The sequence below is a fragment of the Anolis sagrei genome, chromosome 5 (genome assembly GCF_037176765.1).
Source record: "Anolis sagrei isolate rAnoSag1 chromosome 5, rAnoSag1.mat, whole genome shotgun sequence".
Lineage (NCBI taxonomy): Eukaryota > Metazoa > Chordata > Lepidosauria > Squamata > Dactyloidae > Anolis > Anolis sagrei.
Window position 1 is genome coordinate 83314827 of NC_090025.1, and position 15201 is coordinate 83330027.

The 15201-nt window shown below is 38.5% G+C and overlaps 1 protein-coding gene across 2 annotated transcripts in view; it reads right to left on the reverse strand.

Annotated features, from left to right (window-relative positions):
- Positions 1-6812: 6812 nt before the first annotated feature.
- Positions 6813-15201, reverse strand: part of PRKAR2B (protein kinase cAMP-dependent type II regulatory subunit beta) — an 80752-nt gene continuing 72363 nt past the window's right edge. For both annotated transcript variants that reach the window (XM_060778375.2, XM_060778376.2), the window contains exon 11: positions 6813-12806. In XM_060778375.2, coding sequence (XP_060634358.2) covers positions 12673-12806 — 134 coding nt within the window. In that variant the 3' untranslated portion in view covers positions 6813-12672. The remainder of the gene's footprint in view (positions 12807-15201) is intronic.

The following is a 15201-nucleotide window of genomic DNA, read 5'->3' on the forward strand; positions in this document are numbered from 1 at the left end:
TGGCATGAATATTCCATATGCCCAAATATGAACACAGATGGAGTTTGGGGGAAATAAACCCTGAAATTTGGGAGTTATAGTTACTGGGATGTATAGTTCACCTACCATCAAAGGGCATTCCAAATCCCAACAACAACAGAATTGGGGCACACTTCCCACACAGAACCCCATGACCAACAGAAAATACTTAAGGCCATCCAGTCCAACTCTCTTCACCAGGGCAAGAAAATTTAATCAGAGTCCTCCTGACAAAGAGCCATCCAGTCATAAATATAGATCGATAGATATGATTCTCACACACACACACAGATATAGTATCATAGATTTGAAAGAGACCCTTAAAGGACTATGATATGTTGCATGTTCCAGAGTAGGCAAACCAGACACTCTCCACATCAACACTGACAAAGAAACAACAAGAAATACTGTTTACTCACAAGCATAAAGGAATTACATATATTAGAAACCAACACTTTCTCATTACTTTATTTTCCAGATCACCAGACTGGGCCACAGCAACGCGTGACAGGGGACAGCTAGTAATAATAATAATAATAATAATAATAATAATAATAATAATAATACTTTATTTATACCCCACTACCATCTCCCCAAGGGACCCAGTGAGTCTTACATGAGGCCAAGCCCACAGTACATCAGTAAACAAAGGCAATAACAATAACAATCAATACAAAACAGTTAATATAAATCACATCAACAAAATATAAACAATAACAGTAACACACAAGCATTTAAAAACCTATGGCTGGGCCAAATGTAATAATTTAAAATTTAAAAAATAATGCTGGGCATGAACAAGGTAGGATATAACTGGGATAGATTTTTTTCAAAATCTAAATCAGTGGTAAAGTGCATTTTGAGGGCACATTGCTGAGAGATTTCCTTATTCTGGGAAGGCACACTGGAACAACTATGTTTTCAGGCTCCTCCTAAAGACTGCCAATGATGGGGCATGTCTGATGTCCTTGGGAAGTGAGTTCCAGAGTCGGGGGGCCACCACCAAGAAGGCCCTCTCCCTTGTCCCCACTGCAAAGGAGGTGGGAGCGCGAAGAGATTGTGTGGGTTCGTACACAGAAATGCGGTCCGACTACACTGCCATATGAGCCAGGTCATCAAAGCAGAGAATCCACATCTGCTTTGAACTGGATTATATGATTTTACACTGCCATATAATCCAGATTATCCAAGCAGACAATCAAATATCTTTAAAATCCAGTCTTCTTTCCCTGGGAGATATGTAGTTTTAAATTTGGGGACATATCGCATACATCTGGAGAACAAGCCCTATGAGGAACGGCTTAAAGAGCTGGGCATGTTTAGCCTGAAGAAGAGAAGGCAAAGAGGAGACATGATTGTTGTTGTTGTTCATTCGTTCAGTTGTTTCCGACTCTTTGTGACTTCATGGACCACTCCACGCCAGGGTTTCTTATCCGCCGTCACCATCCCCAGCTCCTTCAAGGTCAATCCAGTCACTTCAAGGATGCCATCCATCCATCTTACCCTTGGTCGGCACCTCTTCCTTTTTCCTTCCATTTTCCACAGCATAATTGTCTTCCCTAAGCTTTCCTTTTTTCTCATGATGTGGCCAAAGTACTTCATCTTGGCCTCTACTATTCTTCCCTGCAATGAGCAGTCGGGCTTTATTTCCTGAAGTATGGACTGGTTGGATCTTCATGCAGTCCAAGGCACTCTCAGCACTTTCCTCCAACACCACAGTTCAAAAGCATCTATCTTCCTTCGCTCAGCCTTCCCTATGGTCCAGCCATGTATAAATACATGAGACTGTGAGAGCCGTTCAGCAGTGGAACTCTCTGCCCCGGAGTGTGGTGGAGGCTCCTTCTCTGGAAGTTTTTAAACAGAGGCTGGATGGCCATCTGTCAGGGGTGCGTTGAATGCAATTTTCCTGCTTCTTGGCAGGGGGGTTGGACTGGATGGCCCATGAGGTCTCTTCCAACTCTAGGATTCTATGATTCTATCAGCCGCACTGCCTCATTTTAATTCAATTCGGTCCTCATTCAGAAGTCTCAAAAATAGTCCTAGTATCAGGCAAAATCTATACCAGCGGATCACATCTAATACTTAGATTGCAGCTCCTCTTTATTGTGTGACTCATTAGAGGTAATTAAGAGAAGCCATGCCTCTTTTCCTAATTTTCCTAAGCAAGCTTTACCTTTGTACATGATTTCCATGCTAAAAGCTTAAAGAATCACTCACTCAGTATCACGGCGCTTTCTGGGTTTGCACCAGGTTGAAAAGCATGCTCTGTCTGTCTCTTGTTCCACAATTCAGATTTACTGCCTTTTCTCTCTTGGAATGAATGTTGCTCTTCCAGTTATGCCCGAATGAGGAACTCTTTCATAACGCTGCTGATGTGGAAACAGGGTTACCATCCCGACAGGCACAGCTCATCACACCGAATGCTGGCCTACTCTTTCCTTTCATCCTACATCCCCAGTATAATTAGCTCCTTTCATTAAGAAAAAAAAGACACCACTTTGCAACTATTGTAGTGGAAACCGTGGTAAGAAAATGTGTAACAAGCAATCAGCATTTCTGGGTAGGGTTCTCCACGTCCTTTCTTCTTGCAGGAATGCTTCCTATAGGCAATTTAATTTGATGCTTTAAGTATTTCTGTGGAGGAAGAGAGAATAGAAGTAATAAGCTGATTTTAATAAGAACCTTGCTGCATTTAACCATCCTATTTTGAAAATGATGTTGCTTCTACAGAAAAGTTTAACCTAATTATTTAACGAGTGAGTCATGTTGAGTTGTTCCTAGTCAGAGGTGAATGGTGAAATAGTGCACATCTGAAGATGACATTCAGGCTTCTCTACTACCTGATGTTCACAAGATACAAATCAATGTTTATTTTTATTTGTTTGTTTGTTTGTTTGTTTAGAACATTTGTATCCCGTCCTATTCTCGAGCTCCGAAGAGGGGCTCTGTTATAAAATAATGTGCCACAATCATTAAGTAAGTAACAACGCTAGCACTTACTTATTTCAAATACATTTATATTTTACTATTGCATTGCATTGCATTGCATTGCATTGCACTGCATTGCATTGCATTGCATTGCATTGTACTGTATTGTATAAAACCCCTTTGCTGTGACATACCTAAATAGACTCTAGTGCAGGCATGGGCAAACTTTAGCCCTCCAGGTGTTTTGGATTTCAGCTCCCACAATTCCTAACAGTCTGCCGGCTGTTAGGAATTGTGGGATTTTAAGTCCAAAACACTCGGAGGGCCAAAGATTGCCGACTGTTAGAAATTTTGGGATTTTAAGTCCAAACACTTGGAGAGCCAAAGTTTGTCCATACCTGCTCTCATGCAATCCACAACCTTTAGACATCACAGAAGCAGCTGAATAGCATCTCATTGTAAAGTCCTTTGAAGGGCATGGATGCAACCAAGAAGCAAATGGTAAGGAGTTGCAGAGATTTGCAGCTAAGATGGAAGAAAACATCACAGGGCACCAACTAATCACACTCATACTCCCCATAGCTGGGCTTTATGCAAGACTGGCAAGAGGAAAGGTATTGCTTAAATAAATCCATGCCAAAGACTGTTTGGGATATGCAACCCCCCCCCCCCCCCCCTGCAAAAACACACACACAAAACACACAGCATATGGAAAAGGTTGTCTGGTCAGTCAAGGCCAAATCTGATTTTCTTTTGGCCTTGCTATATTTGGCAAAAAACCAACACTGCTCATAATAATAATAATAATAATAATAATAATAATAATAATAATAATGAGAAACTTTTTAAATACCCCGCCACTATTTCCCCAATGGGGACCCAGGGCGGCTTACATGAGGCCAAGCTCAACAGCATATTACAATAAGGTAAAACCAAAACACAATAACAACACAGTAAATGGGTTTTTGTAGGTTTTTTCGGGCTGTATGGCCATGGTTGGAACTTCCAACAGACCTCACTACCTCTGAGGATGCCTGCCAAAGTGCAGGCAAAACGTCAGGAGAGAATGCCTCTAGACCATGGCCATACAGCCCGAAAAAACCTACAACAACCCAGTGATTCCGGCCATGAAAGCTTTCGACAAAACACAGTAAATATACGCTGGGGACAAAAACCGTTGAGGAGGAGCAACTGTATGTGATAATATGGCTACTCTCCAAAAGCGCATCAAAAAAGCCAGGTTTTGAGATCTCTCTTGAAAGTTTCTAAGGTGGGGTCTTCCTGGGCAATGAGTTCCAGAATCAGGGGGCCAGAGGAGAAGGCTCTCTCCCTTGTGCTTACAAGACGAGCCTGTGATAATGGCAAGGGCAAAAGGAGAGCCTCCCCCGAGGATCTAAGAGCCCGGGCTGGTTCATGGAGAGAGATCTCATTGCGCTGAGAAGACCAACCCCACCATTGATGGCAAGATGGATGGGACCAAATACTGAACAATTATAGAGGACCCTCTTTTTTAACGTAGTACCTGTGCCTGGAACACAGCCTTGATCTTCCAGCAGGTCAATGGCCAGGAGGATGCACAGCCAAAGAAACAGAGAAGTAACTCGAATGTCTCACAGTGGCTCAGGCCAAGTCCTGATACCAATCTAATGGAGAATCTGTGGCAAGACTTGAAAGTGGATGTCCACCAATAGTCTCCATGTAACTGCGAAGGGCTGGGCCTATTTTGCCTAGAAGAAGAATAGTGTTGTGTAGAACCTTATCCAAGAAGTATTGACTGCCTTTGCTGCCAAATATGCTTTTTTCCAACTATTTCTGCAAGCAACACGTCATTTTGTTTTGTTCCATCATAAAAGTTTAAAACCTTCCCACTGTATTTCATCAATATGCATAAAATGGTAACAATTTCAATTCAATACCTTTCCATTCCAGGTTGTAACATAACAAAATCTGGAAAAGTCAAAAAGTGAAGAACATCTCTGCAAGGCAATGCATTAAGCAGATTTGTTCATTTCCACATATGCACTCTAAGTAACTGAAATAAGGGCCTCACATCACAAAATAAAACTGGATTGCCATATTGTTTCTGACCAATTTAGTACTTGGGAGTAAGATAACTGAGCAGATAACATTTCTAGATAATGTAAATGCATATTGTATGAATTATTAATCCAGAGAACCTAACTGCATATAGGGCTGTGCAATGAAATACATTTCATGTGGATGAATCTATCATATTAATCCTAAGAAGGAAGTTGCCCAGATATTTTCTCCAGGATGAATATGAATCGTTTAAACCAAGTTGGAGACATTCGTTTTGTTGGTATTTATTCATTGTTACACTTACTGATTAAATGTTTAACCCAGTGCTTCTCAACCTGTGGGTCCCCAGATGTTTTGGCCTACAACTCCCAGAAATCCCAGCCAGTTTACCATGTGTAAGAATTTCTGGGAGTTGAAGGCCAAAACATCTGGGGACCCACAGGTTGAGAACCACTGGTTTAACCGTTTGTAATTAACAAAATACTGAAAACATAAGGAAATAGTGATCTCATTCATTATTACATTGGTTCAGAAGAGGCATAATTTCATACATGTTTAGTACAATCTTGAAGGTCTTTTTCATCTAAGAATTGCAGTGTATGTAGAGACAAATCATATGGGATAGGCCCACATGGTTCAGACCAACTGGAATGAGAAGCTTTGACAGGCTCAAGAGACAATTCCCTGCCTTTGGGGCCTCACAGTTGATTAACAACTTGGTACCTCGTCACAAAAGTGATTTCAAGACTCTTTGTTATCGGGGATATGACAAATATACATTTTAAACCTTCTTGCTAGATGGCTCACCAGTTAACGCTGTTAATATTTATGTTCCATAGCAATCTGAATGTAAGGCATCTAAAGTCATATATTTAGATGGTGACCTTAAATCACCTCCTTTAAATCACCTCCTTTAAATCAGGAGGACAATTCCAGATGGGCTTTTTATTCCCAAGACATTTTAGGACATCTTTATTTAACTAGATCAGCTATAACAATATTTTCCAGAAGAGGGAGTGCCAGAGTCTCAATTACGTAGTTCTTCAATTCCAAGATGCACTTTTTCTCTATATAAACATCTCTAAAATGAGGTGCATCTTAGAATCATAGGTGTATCTTATGTATTTTTGTTGTTGTTGGTAGTGGTACTGAAATTAGGGTGCATCTTACAATGGATTGCATCTTACAACTGAAGAAATGTGGTACTGTATTTCTTTGATTCCACAACATGCTTTTCCACCCATGTAAACATCTAAAAAAATGGGGTGTGTCATAGAATCGTGGGTGCTTTTTTTGTATATGTAAATAAAGCTTTTTCTCTTGGTGGTACTAAAATAAGTTGGCATCTGAAAATCAATGGCATCTTAGAATCAAAGAAATATAGACTATAAACACCACAATCACAGTATGGTATTTAAACCTGTTATCTTAAGTAAAGGTAAAAGTTTTCCCCATCGTGTCCGACTCTTGGGGTTGGTGCTCATCTCCATTTCTAAGCCGAAGAGCCGGCATTGTCCGTAGACACCTCCAAGATCATGTAGCCGGCATGACTGCATGGAGCGCCATTACCTTCCTGCCGGAGCTGTACCAATTCATCTACTCACATTTGCATGTATTCAAACTGTTAGGTTGGCAGAAGCTGGGGCTGACAGTGGGAGCTCATGCTGCTCCCCGAATTCGAACCTGCTTCCTTTTGGTCAACTCAGTGCTTTAACCCACTGCGCCACCGGAGGCTCCTTAATCTGCTACAAAAATAAAGGGCCTAATGACAGCAAATGTATGACTTGTTTGAACTGATCAAGCAAAACAAATACTGACTCACAATATTCTATATTCAAAATTATTTATTAATTTTGTACATTGTAAATCTTCACCAACTGATAGGTACCATAAAAAAGAGGCATCAGTAAAAAGACAGAACATTAACATTCAGGAAAAGGAAGTGATACACAAATTTCTTGTAAAAGGGTGGGGCAGACTATGTATCCTTAATTTAATGCTCATTAAAAAAAATTCTGCTCTATCCAAAGAGTGTAGGGCATATTACAAAGCTTTCAAACAAAAGAAAAAATATATGAAAAAGCACACACATACATATCAAAATATCTCGTAAATCCCATTAATTTTAAATACAGCATTTAAACCCTGACCACTAAAAGACAATTCTAAACAGAAAGATATTGGGATAATGGCGGAAGATGTCCTGGTTTAGGCTTTAGCGAAGTTCTTCAAAGAAAAGTGGCACAAGAGTAGCCATTACATCTTAATATATTAAGCTGCCTGTCAAATTGGACTGTTGGTCCATCTATCCTAGTCCAAGAAAGCCAGCTCTGGCAGTGATTCTCAAGAATTTCAGGGAAACATCTATGGTAACTCTGCCTGTGATTCCTTTAACTCAAGGAGTTGATTAAAACTTCTGCATGCCAAGTATGCACAGTAGCATCCAACTACGTGTCTTCCACTTTCTCCATTCAGATTATATAAATGCTTGATCCTATTCATGTCTATCGAAAAAGCATGTACAAGCTGTTCCCACCCCTCCCCACTCACTTCCATATATTGCCGTGGATCCTAACTTATGTCACTGAAATCTACATAAATCCAACCCATGTGATATTTAACCCTTAATTTCAAGGGGTAAAGACAATAAAGAAGAATCTGTGCTAACATATGATCCAACAACTGGTTGCAACATGACCCTGGGAGTGTGGTAGGCATAGCCAAGGGTGCAACACAATCCCATTCCCCACACACGTTATATACACGTTTTCCACATGCACAGGCATCCTATTTTAAAAATGCAAATAAATATGTTCCTTTTTCATATAAGCAAGTATATATGAAATGAAGTCTTTTTTTAAAAAAATGCTTTTGTGCCACTTTCTCTAATGTGATATTTCCCCTTCACACAAAGTTAAGATACCTCTAGACCCAGAAAATGTTATTTCTCCCCACTTGTGTTCTCAAGTTACCATTTTTATTTATCCAAGTTGCATCTAGTGATAACACTTAGTTTCATGGATGAGCTAGATATTTTACCAAGTTTCCTTGATTGATAATTAATATTATACTGGTTATATCTGGGAAACAGTTGATTAACATGGGGAACTTGCGCACTGGCAGACCAGCACAGGTTTGATTCTATGGTGTAACAAGGTGTGCAAGCCCTCTTGCTCGGGAACAACACAATGTCTGAAATTGCTATTTCAACTGCTTTTAAACTGGATTCTAAGACTGCTTTTCAGAGTTTTTCAAAATGTGTTTTAATATGTTTTTGAATTTTTTAAAATCTTTTAATTGGTTTTTTTTTTTTGTTCATTGCCCTGGGCTTCGAAGGCAATATAAATATAAATTAATTAAACAATGGACAGCCAAATGCACACAATGAAAGACACTCTCCTTGTACACATTTTGTGGGCCTTACCTAGCAAGGAACTGCTACTGCCAAAACTCGTTATACCTTGCTGATTGTCTGTTGCATACAAACAAAAGAATTTTATTGAAGGGTACCAGCTTTTGCAGTGGTTGCAAACTTGTGGCCCTTCAGATGTTTTAGACTTCATCTCCCAGCATTCCTGGCTATTGAACAAGCTAGCTATGGCTTCTGGGAGTTGGAAGCCCAAATATCTGGAGGGCCACAAGTCTGACACTACTCAACTACTGGGACTGTTCCCTTACATACACTTTTGCACTGATTATATACAGTCGGGCCCTCTTTATCTACAGATTCTATATCCACAAGTTCAACCATCCAAGGCTTGGAATATTTTTTAAAAATCCAAAAAGCAAGCCTTGAGATGTGTTTGATTTATTGGGAGATTTCAAAGTGTATGTTTTTAAAGCTGTGATCATGTGTTTGTAAAAGCTGCCTAGCATGTGTAGAGTTAACAGACCACAGAGATTTGAGTTTGTCCTAGAAGGACAGTGTGTTTTCCTGTTTCCTCTGATGATACCAGACTTTGGTCATCATAAAACTGCTTGAGAGGCGTGCCATTACTGATAAGGAGAAGACTGTAATCGCCATCTTGCTGAGATGACTCTGCCTGAGCAGACGTACTTGCTCTGTGCTGCGTTGAGCTTTGTGTAAATAATGTAAATAAAGCTAATTACTGTATGGCTACAATCCATATAAGTTTTATTACCGTATTGTCAATTTTGTCTTTTGATGTAAGGGATGTCATTTTGCTACATCACTGTATATAGTGGGACTTGATATTGGTATCCATAGGATGTTCTGGAACCAAACCCCAGAGGATACAAAAGACCCACTGTATTAGAATTATATCTTGCCTTCTTTTCACGAATAGAATGCAGGATATCCAACAGTAAGAAGCTACACTCGATCGGTTTGAATGAATCTTCCCATTACAGATTGCTTTCGTATTTACTAAAAGATCATAGTGGGAAGAGCTAAAATCGTGGCAACACAATTTGTACAAACCTCACAAGCAAAAACAATGTTGAAACATGCTAATGTTCATGTATTGGAAGTGTGCCGATGAGAACTGCAGGCCTAATATTAATTGCAATTCTAAAGAAGGGTTAATGCCTTGGTATAAATAATTTTAAACAAACACCATTACAAACTAACTATTTTTGGCTTTGATTGGAAGTTTTTGTCACACGTGTAAATCACATCATCATTCCTCTACATAACACTTAACATAATACATAGCCCTCCTCAGTTAAAAATCCAAAAGGTTGTGGGCCAGGAAGCAAAGAGTATCTTTCAGTGTGGAATTTATTCTATTTTTTTTTCACTGAAGGAAAAATTCACCATGCCACATCACTATGTTCTTTGAAGTCTCTTGATTCACATGTTCACCATGGGCGGTGAGTTAGCCTTCATTCAAAAAAATCAACCCCAAAGCTCTCTTTTAGCATGTGAAACATCTGGCAGAGTCCTCTGGGTGCAAGCCACAGAGTCCTCTACCTGATTTTCTCTCCACTGCATAACACTGTATCCTTACTGATCCAAAATAATCTCAGCCTAAACTCACTTGCTAGTAAACGATCAATGAGAGTAAACGATCAATGAGAATTATATTCCTCCCTGTGTTTTTGAACTGCATTTCCAAGCATGTGCTACAATTTGCTATGTTGATTTAGAGTTGCTAGGGATTATAATCTTAACAATATTGGGAAGGCTACATGATTCCTATATCCAGCACAGAACCATAGAATCAACTGGTGAATGACCTATCAATTACACTTAAGAAAATTATATTGATTTAAAGAGTTTAAGTTAATTAAGAAATTAGATTTGGGCCTTTATCAGGAAGAATATGTGAAAGAAATTACATGTCATCTTTTATTTTATACCATAGTGTATGGTCACTATAACTTATCCAAAAATGTTTGGAACTACAGGTGTTTTGAACACTTGTATTTGCATATATGTACATACTATGATATCTTTGAAATGGGACCCAAGTCTGAACATGAATTTATACACTATTTTTACTAACTGGTGCATGAAACAAATTTTATGTTTACACTGAGCCATCAGAAAGCAAAGGTGTCACTATCTCAGCCACTCATTTGGACTGTTTTGGATTTCAGCATTCCAAACAAGGGACTAATAATATTGATTTACAATAACAGGTTCCTACTATAAGTTTATAATTTGTAGCAATCACTAACTGTGTATTTAGATGCCCACGGGACACTATCCCGTGGGCTTTGGTAGCCTGAGAGGCAATAAATAAAAATAAAGAAATATAGTTATATTATCATATATAGACATTAGACAATACTTTGTTCTCAATTCCAAGAGGCAATAATTCACTCTATGCCACAACTGTCGAAACAGCAGAATTTTATGCTAAAGGAAGAGATGTCATAAAAAGGCCAAATACTTTTCTGACAACTCTGTCAACAAGGAAGACTACACTATTTTTTTTAACTGGTGCTCTGTTTCAATATTATTGTTTTGAATTCACTTATTTAAATTTTGGTATTATCTGACTACAGTGGCAAAAAATAAATCCAGAGGTGGTTGTGCTTTCATACGGACAGGTAGGTATATAGTTGGTTGCCTATCTAGGTACTCTCTGTGACTCTACTTTAGAAGTTCCTTTTTATGGTCTATTGAAAACCAGAACATTAACAGTAAAAGCTGGCAGTGCTATATTCCATGTTGGGATCACATCAGATTTTAGGTGCAGTGATTTAAAACACTATTCACATTAATAAAATAACGATGAGTAAAAGATAGGGTGCCCACTTATGGCGAATCGAGGGAAAATACCTTCAGAGAAGAAAGATAACAATATTTAAAACAAAGGGCTATAAGAACTACCAACAAAATGGATACTCCTAATCCAAGGAATTTATTTTACTAATCCTAATTTGTGGATTAGTCAGTCAATCTGTAATCTCAGTATATCAGAATCAAGATTGCTTTGAAAGCTATATCTATGCACTTGATATGCAAATAGACTGTAACAATGGCCTATGGGAAGTTACTCTTCCTTGATCTAAAGTTAACTTTTTCCATTCTTCTAATGAGTGAATATAATCAAAATAATACAAACTCAATAAATTTAACAACAAAAATAAGCATATTCCATAAAAACACAAACCAAGTTTTGCAAGATGTTGGAGTATGTTTCATACAAACAGAAGTGAAGTGTGATATCTTAGTTTGAATCATTTAAAAAAATAAACATTTGTAAAACCTAAAACAAGATTTAGGTCATAAAAGTTATAAAGAACACAAGGCCATGCTTTAAATTTGGGGATTTTTTTAAAAAAAAATGCAACTTCTATAAATTCACCTTAACTTATCCAGATTTAATTTCAAATATCCAGGAAACCAGATGTATTGTGTAAACGTCTTCACTAGATACTTGTGAGCATTAGGTGCACGAATACTCTCAATATACCACATTTATTTGACATATGGACACAATCCTGACTTTTTATCAGTGGCAAATACCCCACTGACATCAACTTACTCCATTTGTCTTCAGATAGTTTACAGAAGCCATTACTATTTAATCAGCTAGGAACAGATTTCATCAACAAGTATCCTGCAATCCCAAGGACTGCACAGAAATATGCAGTGAAAGGAGAACACTCCTGAATGTAACCCATGTCCTGTGCTACAAAATAAACTACCTCCAAAGCAGATCAGGAATTTGGGAAGGCTGCTTTGCAGAGGTGAAGACTTCAGAATCAGGAAAGACAAATAATAATAATAATAATAATAATAATAATAATAATAATAATAATAATAATAAACATGCCGATATGCACACATTGTTTGGATTACAATCCAGGATTTTGTAAAAGAAAATGTTTGTAATGATAGAAGGCATGTCTTTTTTTCGAGGTCCCAAAGGGTTATAATACTAAAACTGAATGAAGGGTACTCACTGAACTTCAATAAAAGATTTTAGGGCTGATATTTAGGACTGTTACCCAAAAGCTCAGGGGTTGGTGGAACGATTTTTCTTCAAGGTAAGGTAGATGCTATGATGTCTCTACTCCATGTATTGATACATCTGAAATACTGTGTACAAAAAGGCAAATAAAAATTGAGGGGGAAACACAAAGAAACCCAGTTCCCTGTAAAATCACAGAAAAATGCTTAGCATCTACAGGAAGATAGACACATTTTCAGTGGACTAACCACTACTGTGCTATTTCTCATAAACAGATCTTGTGGTTTCATACTTTACTTCATGCACTAGGATCAGCAATGTCCATGTTTGTTCCAAACAGAGCAACTAGCTGTTCTTCGTAATTCGCAATGTTCCTTTTCATAATTTCCATACAAGGTCCCAAAAGCCTTTCAAATGCCTGTACATCCATAACTAAATTTTTAAGAGAGAAAGAGAGAGGGAGGGAGAGAAAATGAATGAATATGTATTTTGCACTGAGAGAAATATAACATTTATCTTGCCAGATACTAAATTATAGCAGTAAAGGTTGTAAGGCAGCCCATATTTAGTCAGCATGGTTAAAAAGAGAAGTGAGAATCTAAAACAGCAACAAATGTCCTGCCAGTCTACTAGGTTGGTTCCTCTTTCTCTGTACTATGCTTTCTCAAAAAGTTTTTCACAAAACATTGAGAGACCTTTTACCACTTCATCACACTAGAGCAGTGGTTCTCAACCTGTGGGTCGCCAGGTGTTTTGGCCTACAACTCCCAGAAATCCCAGCCAGTTTACCAGTTGTTTGGATTTCTGGGAGTTGAAGGCCAAAACACCTGGGGACCCACAGGTTGAGAACCACTGCACCAGAGAATGAATCCACTTTAAATCCGGTTTGTGACTTCTGCAGAATTCTGAGGTTTGTAGTGTAGTGAAGCTGTTAAAGGCTCCTCCCTAAACTACAAACCCCAGAATTCTGCAGGAATCAGCAACTGGATTGAAAGTGGATTCATTCTCTAGTGTGATGAGGTCCTTAGAGCCATGTTACTCAAAGTGGTGATGCACATATTAGTGCTAGTCCATGAGCTATTGACTGCTGATCCACAGGTAATTTCCATAAAATAAATTGGCACAAGTATGATACCCTTATTAGGCACACTGTGAAAAACAACCGGAGAGTACCCCAAGAGTTTCATAAACACCGCTCTACAGCAGTGCTTCTCAACTTGTGGGTCTCCAGATATTTTGGCCTTCAACTCCCTGAAATCCTAATAGCTGGGATTTCTGGGACTTGTAGGCCAAAACACCTGTGCACCCACAGGTTGGGAACCACTGCTCTAGAGCAAAGCTTCTTAAACTGTGGGTTGCAACCCCATTTGGGGTCCCCTACCTGAACCTGTGCATCCTGACAAAATTGTGTAGCTTGCCACCTAGTGGCTGTTTTAGACATTTACATGAATCCAGCAGAAAAAAGGAGAGCCAACAGTGGATATTCTGCCACTTGGGGCTGCAAACCAAACATGCCAGTATGGCATGAAAAACGTTGAAGTCAGATGTTTTACTTCCTGCAGTATCAAATATTCAGCCAATATTTAATTCTCTATGTAAAAATAAACAATAGTATGCAAACTGGTTTTCATCTTTAATAAATGGTAAAGTTATTTGCATACCAAATATTTTTAAAAAAAACAAAATTCTTTATGATCGAGTATCAGTAAATGTCTGATTTGTATACCTATTTTATATACCTATATACTCAGGATTGTGTAAAACTTTCTGCAGCAAAAAGGGAAAAAAATAGGAAGTTTAAGAAGCCTTGTTCTAGAGCAAAAACCGGAAACATGCAGCCGTCCAGACATTTTTGGACTTTAGGTCCCAGCAACAATACTATGTAAAACTAAAGGGCTACCTAATCCAAATACTGGTTTAGATTAATCCACAGAGGATTTTTGTGCATGTTCAAAAGCATTTAAAGTACTGAGACTTTTGGATCTATGCTAGTTTCCAACGCTTTCAGGATCCATAGTAACAAGGATGCTAATTAAAATGTCAGAATGTTACTGATACTGCTTTCCCTAATGTATCTCTAAGAGTGTAAGATAGTTTTTTTATTAAAAGGAAGAAAGTCTAATTTATAATCGCACCCTCTTACATTTCTGTCACTTCATTTCAAATACTTTATCTTTGAATACACGTACATTTAACTTATCTTTGGAGCTAGGTATATATTCAGCATAGGTGGTATGATTAAGTAAAAAAAATGCAATTGTTAGTATTAACTTGCCATTTTTCAAGCAATTTTTGGTCGTGTCAGGAGTGACTCCTGGTGTGAGAGAATTGGCCGTTTGCAAGGACGTTGCCCAGGGGACGCCTGGATGATTTGATGTTTTTATCATCCTTGTGGGAGGCTTCTCTCATGTCCCTGCATGAGGAGCTGGAGCTGATAGAGGGAGCTCATCCGCCTCTCCCCGGATTCGAACCTGCGACCTGTCGGTCTTCAGTCCTTCCAGCACAGGGGTTTAACCCACTGCGCCACCGGGGGCTCCTTTTCAAGCAATTTAACAGGCTTATTCTTGGTGGGACTAACATTTGAATTTAGTAACTGAAGTGCTGTTACATCACCTCTAACTGGTATAAAATGTGAAGAATACTGGGATCTGCAGTCCAGTTGTTTTGTGGGATAACCATGTTTTGTGGGAACTATGGTTGAAATGCAATTGTTTTAGTAAGTATTAACTTGCCATATTCCCACCAATTTAATAAGCTTATTCTTGAGACTAACATTTGAATGTCGTAACTGAAATGCAGTTTTATCAGCCCTAACAGGTATAAAAGA